The 24,270-nt window shown below is 39.3% G+C and overlaps 1 protein-coding gene across 2 annotated transcripts in view; it reads left to right on the top strand.

Moving 5' to 3' along the window:
* The window catches only part of fam49bb (family with sequence similarity 49 member Bb), a 73,497-nt gene extending 50,046 nt beyond the window's left edge, over positions 1–23,451 (top strand). For both annotated transcript variants that reach the window (XM_021309271.2, XM_012850045.3), the window contains exons 6-12: positions 9,541–9,680; positions 10,777–10,854; positions 15,931–16,047; positions 19,163–19,242; positions 19,336–19,462; positions 20,573–20,643; positions 23,096–23,451. In XM_021309271.2, coding sequence (XP_021164946.1) covers positions 9,541–9,680; positions 10,777–10,854; positions 15,931–16,047; positions 19,163–19,242; positions 19,336–19,462; positions 20,573–20,643; positions 23,096–23,159 — 677 coding nt within the window. In that variant the 3' untranslated portion in view covers positions 23,160–23,451. The remainder of the gene's footprint in view (positions 1–9,540; positions 9,681–10,776; positions 10,855–15,930; positions 16,048–19,162; positions 19,243–19,335; positions 19,463–20,572; positions 20,644–23,095) is intronic.
* The last annotated feature ends 819 nt before the right edge of the window (positions 23,452–24,270 follow it).

Below are 24,270 nucleotides of genomic sequence, written 5' to 3' on the forward strand. Positions count from 1 at the left end.
TCTTTCTACTTGCTGCTGTCTTTGCCCTGACTGCATGCGGTGTTTTCAGGACAAGGCAGCAGCAGCTGTAGTGTGCCTGTGAGACAGCGCTGAGGGACGTACTGTAGGAACGAAAGCAGCTCTCACAGCTGCCTCAATACGGTGATTCTAGCACAATTGACGCTTTCAGTAAAGATGCCATTAACACAGAAAAAGTCGCTAGACTTTCTTTGAAAAAAAGCCACTAGATGCGTGTGAAAAGTTGCTAAATATATCAACAAACACGCTAAATGGGAGCACGTGACTGTTGTCTTTAGTTTTCCTTCCTTCCTGAGAGCAGCTAGACAGGAAGGGGCAGGCGGCGTTGGGTTTTCAAAATAAAGTAAATTTTAACGTTTCATGACATTTAAATTAATTTTAAACTCTGATGATCAAGAATGTTTTATTTCCACCATATGATACTGTGGTAAAATTACCTTTGATACAGACACCGGCTTAGGATGTACACAGATAACATTATACACACTTAGTATTTACAGGGGTCCCCCCCCCACACACCCCCCCCACACACACACACTAGAGCATGCAAGATCGTATCAAAGTCCGAGAGCTCTGATATCAGCCCCTTTGTGAATGATATGAGCCATGTTACATAGATCAGTCCCTCCTTCCTGAATCTCAAGTAATGAGGTAGTGAAGCTATTTTTGTGCTGTGACCTTGAGGCTTCGTTTACAGAAAGGTGCAATTTGGCAATAATAAAGTCTTGAACCTTTTCCTAGGCAATAATAGTAGTGTGATTGTAACATGATGGACCACAAACTTCTCAGTAGGGGTCGATAGCCCTCGCAGCTCTTGGAAAAGAAGCTGTTTCTGAGTTTATTAGTTTTATATTTGATGCTTCTAAAGCGTTTACCTGATGGGAGAGGGACAGACAGTGCATTGCCTGGTTGGGTGGGATCAGTGGAGATGCGTCTGGCCCTTCTCTGGACTTGTGCTGCATAAACTGAGTCCAAATTTTGTAGACGGCGTCCCACAATTGCCTACGCTGTCCTCACCACCCTTGCTAAGTCTCTCCTCTCCTGCACTGTGCAGCTCCCATACCACACAGTTATGCTAAGACATGAAGCACTTTCTATTGTAGCTTTGTAAAAGTTTTTTAGCCGTCCAGGAGAGGTCAGAGGAGATGTGAATACCCAGGACTATGGTTAACCTAAGTGTGCAAATATAGACTGTACATAATGTAGGATATATCTCAAACGCTTTACATTGTTTTAACATACCATATTTTTCAGATTACAATTCGCTCTATATATAGATATAATATATATATAAATCGCATCAGTCATAAAATGCATCATAAAGAGGAAAAAAACATATAGTACTATAATGCGGATAGTTGCACCAAACTATACGCATTTTAGAAATTTAACACAATCCAAGACTAAAAACCGGCACTTAATCTGGTAAACAATTTTATTAAATGACAGAGCTGCATCAAAAACCAGCTGAATAACGTGGAACATACCTGGGAGGTAGAATGCGATAAATTGGCAAACTTCAAGCAGCAAGGTTTCATCCTGCGCCGTTACACCGCTACATGCTAAGCTAACAGTACGACACGGATGTTTCAGAGCAACATAAAGCTCACGTGCGTCAACAAAGTTATAAACCGCCTGGACAACAGAGCTGTAAACTAACGCTAGCTGTTATTAGCTTCATGGACAGCCCAGGGTTCTGTTTCGGTCTGGGTCCTTCAAGCTGCACCACAAAACACTTTGCTGCATGAATGGTACTAAAACAGCGAAACAACATACAAACATGTGTTCTTTTTGTTTATAAGTTAATGTTCGAATACATTTTTAAGCGGTACAGCAGCAGGATAATTTTCACCAGCCTAGAGCGCCCTCTTGTGGCTATAGATGGTAATGTTTACTCCTTGGTTCATACTGGTCAATATGAATTATCATTTATTAGTTTTATAGGTAAGTCGCACTTGAATATGAGTTGCAGGATCGGCCAAACTATAAAAAAAAAAAAAGTGTGACTTACAGTATATATTTTTTGAAAAACTCAATTCTGAAGGTGTGGCGGCTTTTATTTTGCCAAGGCGGCGCGCAATGATCAACTAGGTGTAATGGAAACACTGGAGCCGTTTGTCTAATTGTATTTATTAGTTTTTTTTTAGCACAGATGCTACCTCCAGATCATTTTCTCGCGTTATTTGCATCTGAGCTGAACATGCCTAAATACATGTGTGTAACATGTACCCATATTTTCTGTGTGTACTGCAGCTGTTTACCAACATGCTGATTGCATTGTTTATCGTGTTAGTGGGAGTGGTCTGCAGCTTGTTTAATTAGCACAGAAGCAAGGAGCTTGGCGGGGGTGGGCTGGCTTTCTGCTTCATGATCTTCTGACCCTGGATCTGAGGAGGGGGGTGGAGCCTGTCACGCCTCACTAGCATCAACCCCAGGGCGGCGGTGAGGGCAGAGATGCTAGTCAATGGGAGCGGTGGGCGGCGGCGGCCTGTTACGCAACAAAGTAGGTCACGTCTCAGCGTCGGCCGCTGCTCCAGTTCACCGTCTCGACTCTTGGCTCCCGACTCGTGCACGTGAAGCTGGAAGTCTACTACGGCCCCGCGAGCCGCTTACGTAACGCCCAGATTTGCTTTTCAGACAAATGAATGCGTCTTAAAAGCAAAAAATAAACCTAAAAATAATCAGAGAGAACAGAAGCTGGAAGTTTTGAGACCACCTGTAGTTCATGTTTATCATTTTATTTTGTTGTAAGATTATATCTAATCTAAAACAGACTGTGGTGGACGTAGAGTTTTTCATATGGCTGAAGGGGTTAATAGTAAATGAAGCAGGCTGAGCTGAGTCAACAGCTTCTGTTTTCTGAGGGGACGACTGATCAGACGGCGCCTAGAGCAAATAGGACATATCTGTTTTTTCCTTTTGTGTTGCACTTCAGGTCATAATCACTCATCCCTGTATTAGAGCTTAATTTTACCTCTGGGTAGGGCTGCTGTTGAATATTTACCACGTGGGCTCTGTCAAATAATCCATTTAATGTGCTGCATGTGTTTTCTACATGTGTATAATGGTGTGTAAAAGTGTTTACCCTTTGCACATTAAATCTCAGCACCCCGTCTGAAAGGCCAGGGCTGCACAATATTGGCAAAACATGTAATTGCGATATGTTTGATGCGTATTGCATGAATTATTTATATTGTTTCCCAAAATCGCACACGTTGATGCTGGAATGAAGTCTTTATGTACTCAGCCCTGCCCCTCACATGTTTTAGACCTTCAAACTAAAGCTTGCTCTTTAGAAGAGCTAACATTAAAGCAAGGTTTTGGTTTCTAAATGGATTTGAAGCAGTGAAGATAAGTATATTAATTAATGCTTAACATGGATACATTTCAAAATAAGAGACTGTTAGATTGTTACTAGAGTCTGTTTTTTAAATGCTACATGGACCTAAACCAGCAACTGTAAATCATTTTAGAATAAAGCTTACAGAAAATAAAGAAACAAATAGCTTCAGTATTTTATATAAGCTTGATTGTTGCAAACGTTCCACATTATCAACAGATTTTACACCAGTGGTTAAAAATTTGAGATCAAGTTGGCTTTTCAAAATAAAGTCCATAGGAATTCATCCAAATAAAGGCCACTCCTGAGTCTTATTAGCGACAATTTCCTGGGGATTTCTTCATGAATTTCACAGGTTTGCTAATATTGTAATGGTTGATTGGCTAAAAGAACTGCATGCAATTGATAATAATAAAAAAAAAAACGAAACCTTATCCCCAAAAGGAAGAGCGAAGTTGCTGCATCTTTATTCTGAAATTTACTGCAATTTACTGTGATTTTTTTTTTTTCAAGCTGTATGCAAAGCACTGCAAAAAAAGGAACTAAAGTAAGTAAAATTTTCTTGAAATTAGTTTGTTTTTCATTGATTTGAGTAGCTAAATAAGACTATTTGCCAATGGAACAAGTATTTTTACCTCTAATATAACATAATTAGATATCCTATACTTGAAATAAGATGATGAAGATGAATTATTCTTATTTTAAGTGCATAAATCTTACTCCATTGGCAATTACTCTTATTTACCTGCTCAAATCAAGGAAAAATACAAACATTTCAAGAAAATTTTACTTACTTTTTGCAGTGAGGAAATTTCGTTCTGTACGCACTTTGTGCATACAAAATGACCAATAAAGTTGTCTAAGTCCAAGCCTAAGAAGAGAAGTGTTGTCCCTCCTCATCTTCCTAATGTTCTGGAGCGCAGCACTTAAACTCCAAGCTCCAACTTCCTGTTTTGGCTGGGCCGTAGACGGGGGAGGGAGGGGAAAAAAAAAAAACTGCACCACTCAGGCCATTTTTAATCAGCCGCTCCGCTGCGAACGCTGTCCCGAGCAGATGGGAGTCATTACTGATCGGCAGACGCGCCGCACCGCCAGTCTCTCGGCCCGTCTCCTGGAAGTCCTATTACACCCCCCCTTATCTAGAGTAGACCCGTGTCTGAATCTGGGTCATGTTGACATGTGCATCTTGATTGGCGATCAGCGCAAACTGTAAAATATACTTGGAATAAATCAGCTTAGATTGAATTTGCTACCACGGAGCTCATTGCATCAGACGCTGGGCTTGTCTGGTTTATATCACCGCTGACGCTTCCAGACTGAACTCAAAGCCCTGTCTGCGTCTATAAATAAAACTCCCTCTGGGTTTTAAACGCTTTGCTACGTCTCTCTCCCTTTTTTTTTTTTATACACGTGAAGGCGACGTGTTTGTATAAAATTACTTTCCCTGGAAGTTCTCCGCTGAATCTCCCCCTAATGTGATTTTCATTCCCCCTCCCAGCCCCTGCTCATGCCTCACTAATTATCTGACCATGGGTATGTAATGTCGAGGCATGGTACAGGCTTTGTGTTTACTCACTGTCAAAACAATGAGTGTAATCCTGCTTGAATGAAATCATGCCATTCCCCTCCTCCGTTCACATTTCCATGCCAATAAGATAATTAGTCCCATGTCTCATCTGCATGTGAACAGGAGAGGCCCTGCATCCCTTGAACGCTACACCACCACCACCCCATCCTCGCTCTTCCTCTCCCTTCCTGAAACTGGCACTGGCCTCTGGGCGATTCGGGCACCACCGCTGCCCCGTTATCAGCCTCCATCCTAATCGGGATGCTTCAGCGGGCCGACGCTTTGCTGCCGTCAGATGCGAGGATGACGCCTGTTCCTTGACCTCAAACAAAGAAGAAAGGGATCATTGTTCCTTTTTAACTTTTTATCCACTTGAACCCTGGAGGTCTGCGCCTTTAAGAGAATGTTAAGAGTGTTAAGGAGGACTTTCAGCGAGCCTAAAGGCCCATTCATACCCTACGTTTGGCCTACACGTCCGTATTTCTGTCCGTACGTTCTATCCGTTGACTCCTTCATATCTCCGTCTGTTGAGGTGCGCAATAACCAATATGTCCTCTAGGTGGCAGTGCTGGGCGCCAATGATTCGTCACTGATCAAACATGGCGACGGTCCAAGACGGGATTTTGTTGTATTTGCTCCGTAACTAAACTTTTTGTTTGTCCCTGTGCCCCGGACACGACACATCATATGTGTGGGTAGTTGCGGAGAAGCTCCGCAAGTTGTTCCTCGAATCCCGCCATTGTTTAAAGCCCAGAATTATAACCTCCTTTGTGATTTTGTTGACATTTTGAACTACAAACTCAATAGCGCCCCCCATCGTTTCCGGTAGTATTGCTCCGTATTGATCCGTTTCGTCCGTAATCGTAAGCTCCCAAATTTCGTGTCAGAATACGGACGAAATCGACGGTTAGAACGTATGAAACACTCCACACGTATCCGTATCCGTCTTTTACGTGAGGTATGAATGGGCCTTTAGAGTGTCTGAAGCAGGGAAGATGGTGGAAACGGAGAGAGCTGATTGGCTGATCCACCTAAACAGTGGAGGAAGGAGGGCATAAACTTGTATAGCAATCATATAAATATGTAGATAATATAAACTTTATCATCCCCATAGAGGGGAATCAATTAGTTTCAGGTCCCCGACGGGTTAAAGGCACAGCTTCTTGTAACGTAATTCTATTGAGGATAAATAAATACCATATTTTTCGTACTACAAAGCGCACTTAAATTTTCTCAAATATTGATGGTGCTCCTTATAAATGATTACTGTTGTGCTTACTGACCAGTTTTATGTGGTACAATGCGCTCAGGAATCTGTTAAAATGTGTAAGCAAGAAACCGGTCCGCTCAACGGATATTAGGAGCATTACGGTACACTGTGTCACTACCTGATTGGTCCCCTGAGCTGTCTACAAGACTGCCTGACTGTAATGTAGAAACTAGAAGTGCATTCATGTAAGGCAGCCCGTGCCTGGAATACATGTTAGCAACAATAAACCCAGTAAGTTAATTCAATATAAAAGTTACGTTTATTTTGGCCTTAAGTTGGAAACAGAGCAGTGTAGTCCTGCTACTCTGTCCTCCCAGCAGAGACGGATAGAGACTTGTGGACGTGAAGAAGTGATATTACACACTTGGTAAGAATATTTAATGCGCCTTATAACCCAAAAAATATGGTAATAGGAAATAATCATGAATAAAAAGTGGAGAAACTTACAAAGAATATATGTAAAAGAAGTGAGAAATAATTTTCTGTATCGTAAAAGTTGATGTCAGTAGCCTAAATGGTGATATAGAAGTTTGCTTGTGTTTTGATCGCTGCACGGAGCGCTTTTCACCAGGCTGGTGTGTAAAAGCATTAAGACGCGCAGAGGAAAAGGCTCATTGATCGGCGGCAATACTCGTTAAAGTCTGCGTATTTGCACCGTGATCCAGGGAACAATTTACCTTTCAACACTCTCTTCTATTCTCGTCTCTGAGCTGCGAGTTGTACGGTCAACCAATCACAGCTGTGGAAAGACAGCATCACACCTAACATCGGGGTCAACCACGCCTCCTTGCTGAGATAAAAACTCTCATTTCCTCTCAGCAGCGATCTGAGTCGCTCTTTAGCTAAAACTCCGAGGTACACTGCAAAAACGGAACTAAAAATAAGTTAAATGTTCTTAAAATTAGTGCATTTGATTTGAGCAGGTAAATAAGATGATTTGCCAATAGAATAAGATTTTTGCACTTAAAATAGGAACAATTCATCTCCATCGTCTTATTTCAAGTACAGGATGTCTAATTATCTTATTTTAGGGATCAAAATACTCATTCCATTGGCAGATAATCTTATTTACCTGCTTAAATCAAGGATAAATACATTACTTATTTTTAGATCCGTTTTTGCAGTGTAGGACTTTTTTAGGCTAAGATAGGAGCTCTGAGAGACTGAGAATCTTTGTGAATGCGGGCACTGGTTATGATGAGCTGAAACATGGGATAATGTTTACATTTCTGCGGTTTTAGATGGTATGCAGTTCATTTTCTTGGATTTGTTGAGAGTTACCCATATTTGATAATTAATAAATCCAATATATTAATATTTAAACTCTGTTCTGCTGTTGGGATGCATTTCTGTGGGTTTTTCTGCAGCAGCCTCAGTTAGAGTCCATTTGTTCTCTTTACTGAAGCTCCTCTGCAGAGTTAAGTGTGTCTAAGTGTGTGAGGATTTATCGGGATTCATAATTTTCATATTTTCGCAAAGGGGTGTTTATATTTTTTCTTAAACTTTCTGAAACTACCTCACATTTGAGCTCTGCATGTTCACACACTCCCCTCTCGATACCCGGCGAGGATAACTGGATAACTACAAGTCTCTGGGTGTGCACATCTCTGCTGATCGTTGGAAAGCCCAACGCAGACTTTATTAACTCAGAAAGTTAAATTGCGTTTTCCTTCCTCACCGGCTACTCGCACACTTCTGCAGGTCAGGGATGGAGAGCCTCCTGGTAAAATGCTGCACTGTGTGGTTCTTCAGCTGCATGTTTCCACCTGCAGACTCCAGAATAATAGCCAGCGCTATTGCTGCAGACTCCACTCACTTCTGGACACATTATTTATATCCACTTCCATCTAGTAAAAGGTTCAAGACAAACAAATCTAAAACACTCAAAAAGTTTTTTTTTTTTTTATCCCAGAGCAACCAAATCAGTTCCTCCGTATTACCTGTGTGAAACGGAGAATACATTTTGTAGACGGATCACTCTGTTGTAGTTTCGGTTTTGATGTTTGCAGATTGTGCCGCTGTAGATGGTCGCCATGCACTCACTGCAAAAATTAAACTAAAAATAAGTCAAATTTTCTTGAAATGAGTGCATTTGTCCTTGATTTGAGCAGGTAAATAAGATGATTTGCCAATGGAATGAGATTTCTGTACTTAAAATAGGAATAACTCATCTCCATCATCTTATTTAGAGGGCAGAATAACAGGGTTCCTGCGCACCCTTAAAAAGTCTTAAAAGGCATTGAATTCTGTAATATAAAACTAAGGCCTTAATTGGCATTAAAATGTCTTAAATCAGTTTTTCTTAGGTCTTAAAATTGTTACCAGGTCATAAATAGGATTTTATTTTTGTAATCCTTACCAAACAGTAAAATAATTGACATAATTATAATTTCTTTTAATTTGCCGAACGGCTCAATGTAACCATTATTGGTTCCGTCCTGATAGCGGAACCAATAAAAACTGTTGCTTTCGGACCATAGCTGCGAAAAAGAGTTGGCACTGGTTAGGTTGTGGTTTTTAAAACTGATTTATAGTTTATTTTAGTAGAGAACAAAACAAAGTTTGTGAATTCAGTTCAGTAGTTGTTAAAAGATATATCTGTAATTTGTGTTTTTTAGCTTTCTTCCTATATGAAATGTTTTTTAAAATTTTACACTGCAAAAAGGGAAGCAAAAGTAAGTCAAAGTTTCTTGAAATTAATGTATTTTTCCATGATTTAAGCAGGTAAATAAGACTATTTGCCAATGGAGTTAGTATTTTGATCCCTACAATAAGATAATTAGATATCCTGCCCTTGAAATAAGATAATAGAGATGAAATATTCACATTTTAAGTGCTAAAATCTTATTCCATTGGCAAATAGTCTTATTTACCTGCTTACATCATGGAAAAATACATTAATTTCAAGAAAATTTGACTTACTTTTAGTTCCCTTTTTGTAGTGTAAACATGTCTACTGGGCCAGAAAGTAATGGTTTATGTTAAAATAAACATTTGGGTGAAGTTGTCACAACCAGGTTTATCTTGTTTATTGTGAAATTGGTCTTAACTTTTTATTTCAAGTGGCATTAAAAAGTGTTGAATTTAACTTGCTTTATGCTGTAGGAACCCTGAATAACTAATTATCTAATTTTAGGGGTCAAAATACTCATTCCATTGGCAAATCATCTTATTTACCTGCTCAAATCAAGGACAAATACACTCATTTCAAGAAAATTTTACTTCTTTTTAGTTCTGTTTTTGCAGTGGCTAGAAAGTTCAGCTGCACTGCTCGTTCAGGACCTTCCTCTTGGCCTCCATGTGGAGAGTAAATGAAACCTCTCTGAATGCGTTTCCTTCTGACAGAAGCGGCGTTGCACAGCCTGCTGGGAGCTCTGACCAACGAGACGTACAACGACCCGACTCAGCACCTGGAGCGGGAGCAGGCGCTCGCCAAGCAGTTCGCCGAGATCCTGCACTTCACCCTGCGCTTCGACGAGCTGAAGGTACGCATCACTATACAAGCCAGACGCCTCCAACTTGTGCTTTTAGGATGAGCGAGGGCTAAAAAATCCGGATCCCCATCTTTAAATGTGGCGCGTTTCTGTTGGCGATCAAGCGAGAGGAACCAGCAGAGCTCTGATCTGGCTTGTAATCGGACACAGGCTGCTAATGAAACGCTGTTGAAAAGCTCACACATCCAGCGTAGGTGTCGCTCAAATGCCCATTGTAACAACAAGGCAGTCCGAGATGCAAACCGACTCCCTGCGGCGATGTGCCGCGACACCCCAATTAGCACCCACTACCCATCCTGGCAAGATAAAACATGAAGAGACGGGGGGGTGTAAGGTGGCACGGCTGGCCCATTCATCAATCTTTCACATCCGTGCACGGGCTTCTGACCTAGTTAGAGCGTCTGAGTGGCACGCAGCCCCACCCTGGCAGCGCAGACCGTCTCCGCTGGTGGAGGCAGTGGACAAAGACAGAGTACCAGTCCATTGTAGCAGGATTAACATGCTGCAAGTGCAGCTCTGACAGTGACGGGCTCGCACAGGAATGAGGATAATTACCCACATAATGAGCTTTCACTGGTGCTGCTGTTTTTATAAGAAGCTCTCTCATTGGCATGCTTCCTTTTTTTTTTTTTTTTGCAGGAGGTCATAATCAAAATAAGACGCTTCATATTTTAAAGTAAGCGTGAAGCTCTGAGTGTAAATAATGCCACAGATTTGTGCTGTGCCTCTCCTTTTAATGAGACCCGTTTCCTCAGCTTTAGCCCTCCTGTCAGAATCGGTGCAGCCGAGTCCCTTAAAACGAGGGAAAAAGCCAAATATTTCCTGACAGGAGGGAGAGGGAGGGCGGGGGGCGAATTGGTGTCAGACGACTTAAATTCAGTTCAGCAAATAAAACTGTAATTGTATCTGTGGTCTTTTTATGTCATTCCTGCCCAAAAGCTGCATTTCTGCTTTGCTGGCTAAAGCGTTGTGTCATGACAGCGATGGCGGCAGCGGCGGCTTTGGTCCTGGACTCACCGCCCCACTGCAGGCTGTGCTAACGACACACAACCACCGGCTCATTGTTCCCTTTCTCTCCCTCCTCCAGATGACAAATCCTGCCATTCAGAACGACTTCAGCTACTACAGGAGAACCCTGAGTCGAATGCGGATCAATAACGTTCCGGTGAGCACGTTTTGGCCCTCTGGTCAGCCGGTCTGGCTTTCGCTGACGGAGAGATACTCCAGACAGGTTTTAGAGAAGCTGTGAGACGCCACATTTTGAAGTTTACGACGAAGCTGGCGTGAGCCGTAGAAGGAAACCTTGTTGTTTCTGTTTTCATCACTGAACAAAACATAAAACACAGTTAGGTACACGCTGGGGAGCTTAGAGAAGCGCTTTGCAGGTTAAAAATTAAAATACGTTGCTCTTAAAATGATCTGAATAGTGCTTTGGGATCAGGATCTTCTAGACAAAAAAAATGATATGTGCTCCAAACCAGTAATAGCATTACTTCCTAAACAACCTAAAACCCATTCAGGTCAGCCTAGCCTCACACTACAAAATTACAACTATAAAAATAAGATTTTTTTTCCTTGAAATGAGAGTATGTTTCCTTAATTTGAGCAGGTAAATAAGATTATTTGCCAATGGAATAAGATTTTTGCATTGAAAATAGGAACAATTCATCTCCATCGTCTTATTTCAATTGCAGTATATCTGATTTATTTTATTTTAAGGGTAAAAATACTCATTCCATTGGCAGATAATCTCATTTATCTGCTCAAATACACTCATTTCAAGAAAATCTTTACTTATTTTTAGTTCTCCTTTTGCAGTGCAGTCTTCAAGAATATTTGTTTTAATAGCATCTCTATACAAATTTTAACCATTTACATCTTTAATTGTAAATATGTATCGACTTTCTATGTTCAGCACCATTCAAAAACAATCCAAAATGTTTATTGTTATAGATGAATTATGTTTGGGCTGCATTAAATATTAAAATCCACAAATAAATCTGATTTATCTAATCCCTGGCAGACATGATGAGCAGCGAGGGTGGAGGTTTCCTCTTTCAATGGAGGCAAAGTTTACGTTTTATGCAAAGTAGGAGGCACCACCTTAATTAAAGCTAATACCAAGTTTATTATGTTAATGTTTTTTTTTTTTTACAATGCACAGCTAGAAATACATTATGCTCAGCAGAATCAGCACCTTTACTCTTTGATTTTTTTTATTTTTTTTTTAAGCACTAACGTAACAACCCTACATTTGAAATGTGTGGAAGTCTTTCTTGTATCTGGATAACCCAATTAGATTCAAGCATTGTACTTTATAATGCCTAAAGTATTCACTCACCCGTCCAAATAATGGAAATCAGGTTTTTCGCTTCCACAGATGTATAAAATCAAGCACCATGGAGACATGGATGAGAGTCTGGGGTGGATAGGGCAGGGGTTCCCAAAGTGGGATAGACGATAATTCAATAACAATATATATCGATCAAAAAAGTTCAATAGAGCAATAGAACAGTTTTCCTTCATCTTACATTCTAGCCTATCATGTAGGTTAATATTACAGTCATTACATCCTCCCAACCAATCACAAAGCAGACCCAGCCACACTCAGTCACTAAGCTCCGCCCACTTCAAAGAGTTCAGAGAGCACGTGTTCTTTTTAATTTTTTTTAAAAAACTTACAGTTTTGGTAAAAAGTTGGGTAAATAAAGAGTTTGAATTCAGTGTTTGTTTGTTCTGTATCTAAAAATAGGTTGCTAAGCAACATCATAAAATGGCCAGGGCTGCACTTAAAATATATGTTTGGAATTTGTTGATAATTATCAATATCGATCAATATGATTTATATTTTATAAATATGCTTTTTTTTTCTATATCGTCCAGCTCCAATACTGATCTACTAAAAAGATTTTGTATTTCCCTATTTGTGAAACTTTACAAAATGTTCAACATTCCTGGTTTTAAAGTAGGAGGAAGGCTGTACTTTGTTGTAAGAGTCCTTATAAAAATACTATTCTCATAATTTCTCCCTAAAAAAAGGGTGGGGTGGGGGGAGACATCCCACACACCATAAAGGGGTCACCAGTCTGTGGATCTGTTATTCTGGGGGTTGCAGGCTGAAAGTTTTGCTATAGAGCACCTTTGGGATTAATTAGAGCCTGAGAGCCAAGGTCTTGTCGTCCAACATCAGTGTCTGACCTCACAAATGGTCAGAAACTCCCATAGATACTCCAGAACCTCATGGACAGCCTTCCCTGAAGAGTTGAGGCAGATAAAGCTGCAAATAGTGGACCAACGTCACATTTAATTCAATTCAAAAACACTTTGTTCATCCCAGAGGGAAATTAAATAATAAATCAATTAAGAATTAGATTAGATTAGATTCAACTTTATTGTCATTACACAGGTACAGGTAGAAGGCAACGAAATGCAGTTTAGGTCTAAGTGCACTAGCAGCAAGTGCAGGATAAACAATGGTTCCATAAGTACAGGACATTGTTTTCTACTGAATAAATATAGAGATTGATACTATTAAAAACACTATTTTACTGATAGATTTGTCCCATGAGTATAATATATAGATCGCTAGTATTGTGAACTAAATTTACAGCTGGATATGTACTGAATATAATATACAGGTGGATATTACTATTAATAGAGTTTTGCAGATATGTACAATAGCATAATATACAGATGATTGTTATTATAACAGAGTTTACATGTATTATGAATATATGTACAGATGGCTATTATTATAGGCAGAATTGTGAGCATGATATACAGGTAGCTATTACTATAAAATAAATATCCGGTTCTGCCGGAGGTTTTTCCTTCCCGTTAATGGGGAGTTTTTCCTCCCACTGTCGCTTCATGCTTGCTCAGTATGAGGGATTGCAGCAAAGCCATGTACAATGCAGACGACTCTCCCTGTGGCTCTACGCTTCTCCAAGAGTGAATGCTGCTTGTCGGGACTTTGATGCAATCAGCTGGTTTCCTTGTATAGGAAAATATAATCTGACCCAATCTGTATAATCTGACCCAATCTGTATAATATGATTGAACTTGACTTTGTAAAGTGCCTTGAGATGACATGTTTCATGAATTGGCGCTATATAAATAAAATTGAATTGAATAAATAGTTTGGACAGAAGCTACTTAAATTAAAGTGCAGTGGAAGGTAATTGCATATTACAGTTAAAATACGGTATTGCAAATGTATATGTAAACAATTAGATGTGATTTGGGTTCATTTGCGAGTCGAGGTAGATGAGCGGATACTTTTGGCAGTGTGATGTTAAGTCCTAGCATTTATCAGGTTTTTAAAATTATTCCACTTCAAAACGCATCAAAGACCAAACATGGTGGCGGATCTTGATCTCCGCTCAATTATTCGGTGCTTCTCAGTTTCCCGGGTTAACGTCGGCCACTGAAAAGCCCCATCGCCGTGTTCTCGTCTGTACCAGGCGTCACATCCAGGTGTCTGTTTGTTGTTCTCATGCCTGACGTGTGAGGAAATGATCACTTCCTGGTTTCTCCACACTTGTCCCCACGATTAGTTCCCTGGCAGATCTGATGGTTTCTGTGACGATCGATTTATGAAATGCTAAAAGCAGATGATTTTCAGGGACCATTAGAGCAGCTCAGTTAAAGCTTATCCAGCCTCAGAAAGTAAGTCACCGCCTTGTAGCCTTCGTGTTTCTCTCCCTCCTCGTCTGACGTGTTCACAGCGGCGGCTCAGGTACAGGAAGTCGGCTCTCTGTTGTGACCCCCGTCTGATGGGAGGCGTTCCTCCCTGCGATCCCGAGTTCTCCGTCTGGGAAATGGACCCAGACAAGCCGCCGCTGTCCTCGCAGCTCGCTTGAGTCACCGCTCAGAGACGTGAATCACTGACAGCCCAGATGAAACCCATCTGTCCCGCTCAGGCGGTCTTTGAACACGTCTGTCAGGATTCGTTAAAAACCCCGAATTGGCTTGAAAGTTCGGGCCGATTTATTCTTATCCTGTCAGGGTTTCTCTTGACGGCAGGAAGTGTTTTCTTCTTGTTGTTTTTCGTTTTTTTTAAATATGCAGACGGCTTTAGAAGAGGTTCTTGAAGAGACGCCTTGTTCTGTTATCTGCCGGGTGTTTTTTGTGCTGCAGCGGGACGCGTTGGGAAACTAAGGGGTCATATCAGTGTTTTCCTGCACTGCAAAAAAACTGATCTAAAAATAAGTAGAATGTTCTTAAAATTAAAATTTGTCCTAGATTTGAGCAATTAAACAAGATTATCTGCCAATGGAATGAGTATTTTTACCCCTAAAATAAGATAATTAGATATACTGCACTTGATATAAGTCAGGAGTGAGACAACCAGTTATTTAGCTTTAGGGGGAGGGGAGTATTTTATCATGTATGGTGTGGTTTGGGTGACTTTGTTCCCTTTATAAATGAAATTATCAAATTTATGTTTTTTGTCAGATGTTTGATGGCCGGAAACATCTTAAAGGCAACAAAAAAAAGCAAAAATAGTAAAACAAATCTTGAAGCCCTCGCCATTCTCTGCAGACATTTAAACACACTGAAAAAAGGCAACTAAAAGTAAGTCAAATTGTCTTGAAATTAGTGTTTTTGTCCTTGATTAGAGCAATTAAACAAGATTATCTGCCAATGGAATGAGTATTTTGACCCCTAAAATAAGATAATCAGATATACTGCACTTGATATAAGATGATGGAGATGAATTGTTCCTATTTTAAGTGCATAAATCTTATTCTATTGGCAGATCATCTTATTTATCTGCTCAAATCAAGGAAAAATGCACTAATTTTAAGAACATTTTACTTATTTTTGGTTCCGTTTTTGCAGCATGTCGGGGTTTTATGTGATGAAACGTCTTATGTGCACAAACACAGTCTTCTGAAGCTGCTGGAAGTAGAGCAGATATTAGTGGTTTTACCTCCGTTTTCCAATATGCCGTCATTATGGAGTGAAAACTGGAAGCGATGGCTTTTAGATTACCTCTGCTCATTCAGTTGCACCTTTTTTGGTTTTATTACTTTGACATTTTTTCATTCAAATTTGCCCCGATGTGGTAATTTCTCGTGCCGGCTAGCGCTGATAACGGCTCTTTTTTATTATCCGGGTGAGCTAAAGGTCCCCCGTGAGAGTTTTCCATTAAGGTCAGACGTCCTGAACAATAGGCGAAAAGGTCTGCAGGTTAAATAACCGCGGTCGGCCTGACTTTACGTTCTTTGATTTCCAGGCAGAGGGCGAGAACGAAGTCAACAACGAGCTGGCCAATCGGATATCTCTCTTCTACGCGGACGCCACTCCCATGCTGAAGACGTTGAGCGACGGCACGACGAAGTTCGTATCGGAGGTGAGGGAACGACTTTGTCTCGTTAGGACTGTGTGTCTTCTTGGGATTTTATGTGTCAGACCAGGATAACCTGGGGGCATAATTGTGAAATGGAAAGAAAATAATGGGGATGTCTTCACATTTAGATGTGGAAATTGTGCTCATTGTTCTTTGCAAAGTACTTTAAACTCAAATGGGATGCACAGCATCTCTCCAGAGACTCTGCTTTGCTCTGAGCCACTAGTTCAGGGCTCTTTCCTGCTATACGGTGAACCTCCACCACAGTCTTGAGTCGTTTGCAGCCTCTAACACAGGAGTCACCAACATGGGGCCGTGGGCACCCAGTGGCCCCCGAGGATCACATGTGGCGGCCGCGAGCCTGTTCTTAAAAAAGCCCAATCCACCAGTGAGCTGCATCTAAAACTTAATTTTATTCCATTACTCTTCCTGTTTAATCACACTTACATTTACATATATATAAAAAATGACAATATCTATAACAAAACATGAAGAATTAGGTTATTTTACATAAAGTTAAGGTGAACTCTGACTCTTCTAGTTCAAAGATCAGCGCTGGTAGCACTAATAAAGTAGCTCTGTTTCAAAAAGGTTGGTGACCGCTGGTCTAAACATGTTTTCTGCCAGTATTACCCTGTAATTAAGCCACTACAGAAAGCATGACCACTAGACTGTAGGGCTGGGCCATATGGCTTAAAAATCTCTGAAATAATTTTTAATAACGTCTCATCTGGAAGTTAACCTGAATTAAAAATGCAACTAAACCAAATGATTGACCCGCCAAAGTAAACAATGGAAATATGACACTAGTGGTATTGCTCATCTAAAAATAGGCCTCTCTTCGCTTTTATAGCTTCAGATTAACTTAAAAAAAGAAGTATATGACTGTTAAAGTACCTCGTCTTGGGGTAAAACAGTGTTTGAGTATTTTGACAATATATTTTCCTAAGCATTTATTCAGCATTGCATGCTATTAGAAAAACAATTTCCATTTTTGTTCTCTCGGAATTGATATAATGCAAAGTTTCATGGAAGACAAATAAAAATAATATGCAAAAATGAAATCTTTAAGAATTGCACATTCCAATTAATCAATAAAATCAATTTATCAGCTAGCCCCACTGGGCCAACCTTTGCACTGTTTCCTTTTATTGTTTAAATTAGGGGTGGGCGATATGGACTTTAAATTTATCATGATATATTGCAATAACGATAAAATCGATGATAAAAGAAGATTACCCGCGTCTTGTAGACTTTCTAGGTAACTCATGTCAATTATAGCCCCAAACATACAAATAATGCCCTTAAAAAACTCATTTAATAATGTCAAATATATGAAAACAAAATTTTAAATATGTTTCACGCAAATTACAAATGTTTACCAGTAAACCACACACAGTCACTGCATTTAATTATATATGTTTTTAATTTATTGACATTTATTGATGCTCAGAAGACACAAAGAGTTGAGAAAATAGCTAAAATAACAAATCTTGACAACACTGTCAGTTTTTGGGAATTTAAGACATTGTTAATTAGAATTTATAGTTGTGAAGATAAACCCAAATTCTAATCATAAGTTTTTCACGATAACAATAAAAACGATAAGATAAAAACCTAGCCAAATTTTAAATTGTTGTTATTGTTGTTATTATAGTGCTATATTTTGTTGTATTTTATATTATGCAGCACTTTGTGTGCCTTATTGTATGTTAAACTGCTTTATAAAGTTTTGAACTTTATTTATAAAGCACTTATAAATGCTTTAAAACTGAACTTTGTGTTCAGGGTGCCGTGTTAGTTTTAAAAAAATAACCAAAACATTTACATTTACATTTGTGGCTGCAACGTCAGGAAATGTGCAAAGGTTCAAGGAGAATTAGGAGTAATAGGCCTGGTAGACGCGAGCAGAGTTAATTATTGCATATTAAATGTATTTTTTCTGTTTTGGCCAATCAGAAGGAGGCATTTTTACTGAGAAGTGGTAACCCCAACAATTGCTTGATGAAGCATCTCGGACTGTTAAACAAACTTCCTTTTTAAAAAGTGTTTAAAGACACTAAAAAGGAGTATTTTCAGGTAGTTTCTGGTGTTTGTAATCCACCGTTATGAGTAGCAGCATAAGGCAAGTTAAAAGAAGAAGACATTACTGCAGCTTGTGAGGGTAATGGAGGATCGATTGGTGCCTGTTTCCCAGCTGCAGGCTTCAGGAGGATTTTAATTAGTGGATTAATTGAGTTAAAAGCCGGAAACATTCAGGGCTGACCATTAAACTTCACTTTAAAAAGCTTTTTCCCCCACTGGTGAACCCGTTTGATTTTCTCTGTGCAGGTTTTAGACCAGGGAGTCAAACATACGCCCTGAGAATTTTTTTATTTTATTTTATTTTTTTCCCAAGTGTCCTGTCTGGCAATATGGCAATAATAATTGTTGTCTTAATGCCAAAAAGAGCTCATCAGATTTGACTTTCACAAGCGGAGCAGTACTGCTTTTGCCATAGTGCTCCGCTTGATTTATGAATGTGAATAGTTTTATTATGATTCATGCGGGGATTATCTCAAATGATATGGACACTACAATGGGAAAGTAGGAGAGAAAAGGAAGAACAAGAAGAAAAAAAAAGAAAAGGTGAAAGAAAGGGGAGATAAAAAGAAGAGAAAGATAAAACAATTATTGAAAAAAAATCATTAGTTAATTGAAAATCTGTAGTTCCTATATTGTCCACGAGGGGCGCTGTGTTTTAATCAGCAGATGCTAGCACTGAGCTTCAGATGTGGAAATTTTTTTTTTAAATAATTTCTGAATTTTTATCTGTTTGATGTATTTTGTCATGTAGGACAGTGTTTTTAAGTTCCAAAAAATGTGAATAAATGTTTTTTAACATTGTACAATCACTGTGATCAGTTCTTATGCATAATGCACTTAAGTAAATGTTTAACTGAGTAAAAGTATGGTTGAAATTGCACATACTTTTCTTAAAAACGCTGAGGTTATTCATAATATATTGTCTAAAAGTGAAATTAATTTAATATAAAAATCAACAAGTCCACTTTTATTAGTTCTATTTAGTCTGGAAGAACGAGTTCTAACAAGCTGCTCCGTGGTTCTCTTCCTGCAGAACAAGAACCTGCCCATCGAGAACACGACGGACTGCTTAAGCACGATGGCCAGTGTGTGTAAAGTCATGCTGGAAACGCCGTGAGTGACGCTCTACGCCTACTTCCTGTCTGCTTCGTCTTCTTTCTTTCTTTACGTGTTTGTGACGCCGCCTCTCCGTCCCTCCGCCTTCAGGGAGTATCGCAGCCGCTTCAACAGCGAGGAGACGGTGTCCTTCTGTCTCAGGGTGATGGTCGGCGTCATCATCTTGTACGACTACGTCCATCCTGTGGGAGCGTTTGCAAAGTCGTCTAAAATTGATGTAAGCGCAGCGAGCTGCAGTGTGTGGCCCGTGTTCTCCCGTCCTCCAGGAGGAGGACAATAAATTACAAATGTTTCTTTCCTGTCCTGTAGACTGGAAGTGGTGTCCTTTCTTCCTCCCTTCCTTTTTTTTATCACTTTCATCTTCCCTTCCCTCCATTTTATTGATTTATCGTTTTCTTTCTTTTCTTTGGGCTCTCCCTTGTTTATTTATTCATGGTGTATTTTCTCCTGTATCTCTTATTCCTTTGTCCTTTCCTCCTTTTTGTTTTTCTTCCCTTTTGTCTTTGTCCTACCTTCCTTGCTTCCTTACCTCTTTAGTCTTCCTTCTCTTCTTTTGTCCTCCCTTGTGTCCTTCCTTCCACATTTCCTTCTTTAGTATTCCTTCCTTTCTCTCGTCCCTTGTCCTTCCTTCCTTCCTTCCTTCCTTCCTTCCTTCCTTCCTTCCTTCCTTCCCTGCTTTTCTGCTTTGTCCTCCCTTTCTTTCCTTTCATCTTTAGTCTTCCTTTCCCTCTTCTTTCCTCCCTTGTGTCCTTCCCTCCTTCCTTCCTTCTTTCCTTCCTTCCTTCCCTGCTTTGTTCTCCCTTTCTTTCCTTTCCTCTTTAGTCTTCCTTCCCCTCTTCTTTCCTCCCTTGTGTCCTTCCCTCCTTCCTTCCTTCTTTCCTTCCTTCCTTCCCTGCTTTGTTCTCCCTTTCTTTCCTTTCCTCTTTAGTCTTCCTTCCCCTCTTCTGTCCTCCCTTGTGTCCTTCCTTCCCCTCTTCTGTCCTCCCTTGTGTCCTTCCTTCCTTCCTTCCTTCCTTCCTTCCTTCCTTCCTTCCTTCCTTCCTTCCTTCCTTCCTTCCTTCCTTCCCTGCCTGCTTTGTTGTCCCTTTCTTTCCTTTCCTCTTTAGTCTTCCTTCCCCTCTTCTGACCTCCCTTGTGTCCTTCCTTCCTTCCTTCCTTCCTTCCTTCCTTCCTTCCTTCCTGTCTGTCTGTCCAGGTTCTGCAGCTTCCATCTATAAAACCAGCAGTAATGCAGTAATAATCTTTATCTGGACTAGTTTCCTACTTATAAATCGTGTAGGATTCTGGAATCCTCCGGTTAAACTAATATTTTGTTTGTCCTCTGCAGATGAAAGGCTGCATCAAAGTCCTCAAAGATCAGCCTCCAAACAGCGTAGATGGCCTTCTTAATGCTCTCAGGTGAGCTTCTCTCTGCTGTAGCTGCTCTGAGCGTCAGCCAGCAGACGCTTGGCATGACCACACTGCAAAAACGGATCTAAAGTCAAATGTTCATCAAGTTAGTGCATTTATCCTTGATTTGAGCAGGTAAATAAAATGATTTGCCAATGGAATAAGATTTTTGCACTTAAAATAGGAAGAACTCATCTCTGTCATCTTATTTGAAGTGCAGTATATCTAATTATCTTATTTTAGAGGTCAAAATACTCATTCTATTGGCAAATAATCTTATTTACCTGGTTAAATCAAGGACATATGTACTAATTTCAAGAAATTCTTATTTTTAGCTGTGTTTTTGCAGTGATTTGTTTCAAAATAGAAATGTAGATGATGATATCCTTCATTTAAATATGTTGTTATAGCTTTTTAAAACCCATCTGCTCGTAGATGCTTTTCTTAAAACTGTTTAAAAAAAAAAGGCTTTTCCAGATTAAATGGCTTTAAAGCTCTAAGCATCATTAAAATGTTTTTTTTTAATTTATACAGCAAAAAAACCTGCAACATTTAGGTTCCCTTAAAATAAGCTGAGAATGTTTTTAGGTACAATTTGTAAAACATATAGTAAATAAGCAAAGAAGTGATGGTTTTCTCTTATAGTCTTGTAAAAGTATTCACACCCCCTGAACTTTTCCCAGGGCAAAGAAACAAATGTTGACATTTTCAGCCACTTTCCTTCGCTAAATCTGAGGCTCAGTCAGACTGCATGGATATCTTTTTAGGTTTTTCCACAGACTCTATAGGACTTAGGTCTGGACTTTGACTAGGCCATTCCAACACAGGATTATTCTTTGATCTGTAGCTCTTACGTTTAGCTTTGGCCGGTTTTTGGGGCTTGTGGTGAACCAGGTTGCAGGATTGAACTGCAGTTTGCGCCCTTTAACTCTGGCCTGCTGAAACACTGTCCTCATTGGATGATGCTGTCAACACCTCAGTGTTGGGCGATGTACGGTTTGTTTTCCTATATTTATTCAGACGTATCAGAGTTACACATATGCTTGTTGCACCTTTCAGATGCATATTTGTAAAAAAAAAAAAATAGAAAACTGTGTATTATTTTCTTTGCACTTAACAATTACACTGCAAAAAGGGAACTAAAAGTCAGTAAAAAATTCTTGAAATTAGTTTATGTATCCTCGATTTGAGCAGGAAAATAAGACAATCTGCCAATGGAATGAGAATTTCTACCCCTAAAATAAGATAATTAGATATATTCTCTTGAAATAAGATGATGGAGATGAGTTGCTCCTATTTTAAATCCAAAACTCTTGTTCCACTGGCTGATAATCTTATTTACCTGCTCATATCAAGGACAAATACACTCATTTTAATAAGGTTTTCACTGACTTTAGTTCCCTTTTTACAGTGTATGTACACTGCAAAAAGGGAACTAAAAGTAGCAGAAATCCTCTTGAAATTAGTGTATTTTTCTTTGATGTGAGCAGGTAAATCAGACAATTTGCCAATGGAATAAGATTTTTGTACTTAAAATAAAAAACATTTCATCTCTATCATCTTATTTAAAGTGCAGGATAGCTAATTATCTTATTTTAGGGGGAGAAATTCTCATTCCATTGGCATTTAGCTGCCCAAATCAAGGAAAAATGTGCAAATTTTAAGAAAAGTTTACTTACTTTTAGTTCCCTTTTTGCAGTGTAATGCTTTGTGTTGCTCAATCAAGTAAAATACATGAATGTTTGTGTTTGCATTGTAAAAACCGATTAAATGTGAAAGTTCAGGCAGCGTGAAGGCACCGTTTGTGGTGCCGTTAGTTGTGAGGCGCCAAGTTATTTGCATTATTTGTAATTCTTTACTGTGAACTCACACTCTTAAAGGACTTCTGCATCCCTCTGCAAACTGGACTAGATTTAATCTCGATAACGTCGCCTTTTGTGTACCGTATTTTTTGGACACATAAGGTGCACTGGATTATAAGTAGCATTACATATTATTCCCAAGCACTGCAAAAAGGGAACTAAAAGTAGGTAAAATCCTCTTGAAATTAGTGTCTCTTCATTGATTTGAGCTGGTAAATCAGACTATTTGCCAATTGAATAAGATTTTTGCACTTAAAATAAGAACAACTCATCTCCATCATCTTATTTCAAGTGCAGGACGTCTAATTATCTTATTTTAGGGGTAGAAATTCTCATTCCATTGGCAAATAGTCTTATTTAGCTGCTCAAATCAAGTAAAAATCTACAAATTTTAAGAAAAATTTTCTTACTTTTAGTTCCCTTTTGGTCTCTCTTAATTGCCCTTATGTGTGAGTGTGTGCATGGTTGTTTCTCTGTTGACTTGTGATGGACCGGCAATCCTGGACTGCAGAATAAGAGGGTAGAGACGATAAATTGCTGATAAAATGTTGCATAACTAAAGTGAATCTTTTATTTTTTGTTCTCCTCTGGGCTGTCAGGTACACAACCAAGCATCTGAATGACGAATCGACCAACAAGACTATCAAGAGCATGCTGCAGTAGGGCTGAGCTAAACCACTGCTGAGGAGAAGCACCACTCGCTGTCCTGACGGATTTAGCTGCACAGAATGTTTTTGATTTGTTTTTGTTTTTTGTTTTTTTCTTGGAAAATGAGCTCAGCTCCGCCCATTTTTAATGATGCAAAGTGCTACTGCCATTACGACGTCTTTCTGTGCCAAACAGACGACGGCGAGATGCGATGCTTTCGACACAAGGCCATGCAAAGATGGCAGCTCATGAAAGCATTGCGGACCCTCTGGTGTTTTTAAACATTTCTTGTTTTTTTTGTTTGTTTTTTTCCCTGTGTAAGGGATGGGAGTGCTTTGACTTGAAAATTTCAGAGAGATATATAGAGAAGTATATATTATTTTGTTTGATTGGTTATTTAATTACAACTTCTGCATGATGAAAATGTCTTTCTTTCTATTTAAAAAAAAACTAATAGTTAAATTTTGCTCTGTTGTGCATTATCAGTTATGTTGTTGAAATGGTACTTGTCCACATGAGATTCAAGAGTACTGTTTTTATATTTTTATAAGTTTTAATTTGTGCATATGTCTTTTCGTTGTGCTGTATTATTATTTTTTTTTTTCAGTTGAAAACTTTAAACTGTGAGGCGTGCAGAATCAAAATGAAATCTGGGATCTGTGCTGTAAATGTACAAAATAATGTGGCTGGAGACATTAAAGGTAGAACTCTTGTTTTCTACAAAAAAAAAAAAAATTATCGTCCCGTCAGTTTTTATCTCCAGATAGACCAAAAAGAAAAGTTTTATTACACTTTTTCCCTTCCTCCTCCTCCTGCTATTTTTTTTTTTTAATTCTCATGTGAAAAGCGTCAAGATTCTCACGTTTGACCACAAAACTGGCAGAAAGAAAACGTTTCAGATCTGTTCCCCTGAACACAAGCCGTTGCTTTTCTCAGAAATGAGACCAACTTTCACTCAAGGGGTCGATCGCATATATTTGGTTTGTGTGTTTATGTTTGTGCCGCTTCATTGTGTCCTTAAACTGCCCCCCAGGGACAAATATAGCTATTATTGAAATGAATTAGCATTAGGTGTTTTAGCATAAGGCAGTGTTTCTGAAGGTCTAGGTTAATTTCTGTTTTTGTT

This window comes from Fundulus heteroclitus, chromosome 21, assembly GCF_011125445.2.
Source record: "Fundulus heteroclitus isolate FHET01 chromosome 21, MU-UCD_Fhet_4.1, whole genome shotgun sequence".
NCBI classification, from domain to species: domain Eukaryota; kingdom Metazoa; phylum Chordata; class Actinopteri; order Cyprinodontiformes; family Fundulidae; genus Fundulus; species Fundulus heteroclitus.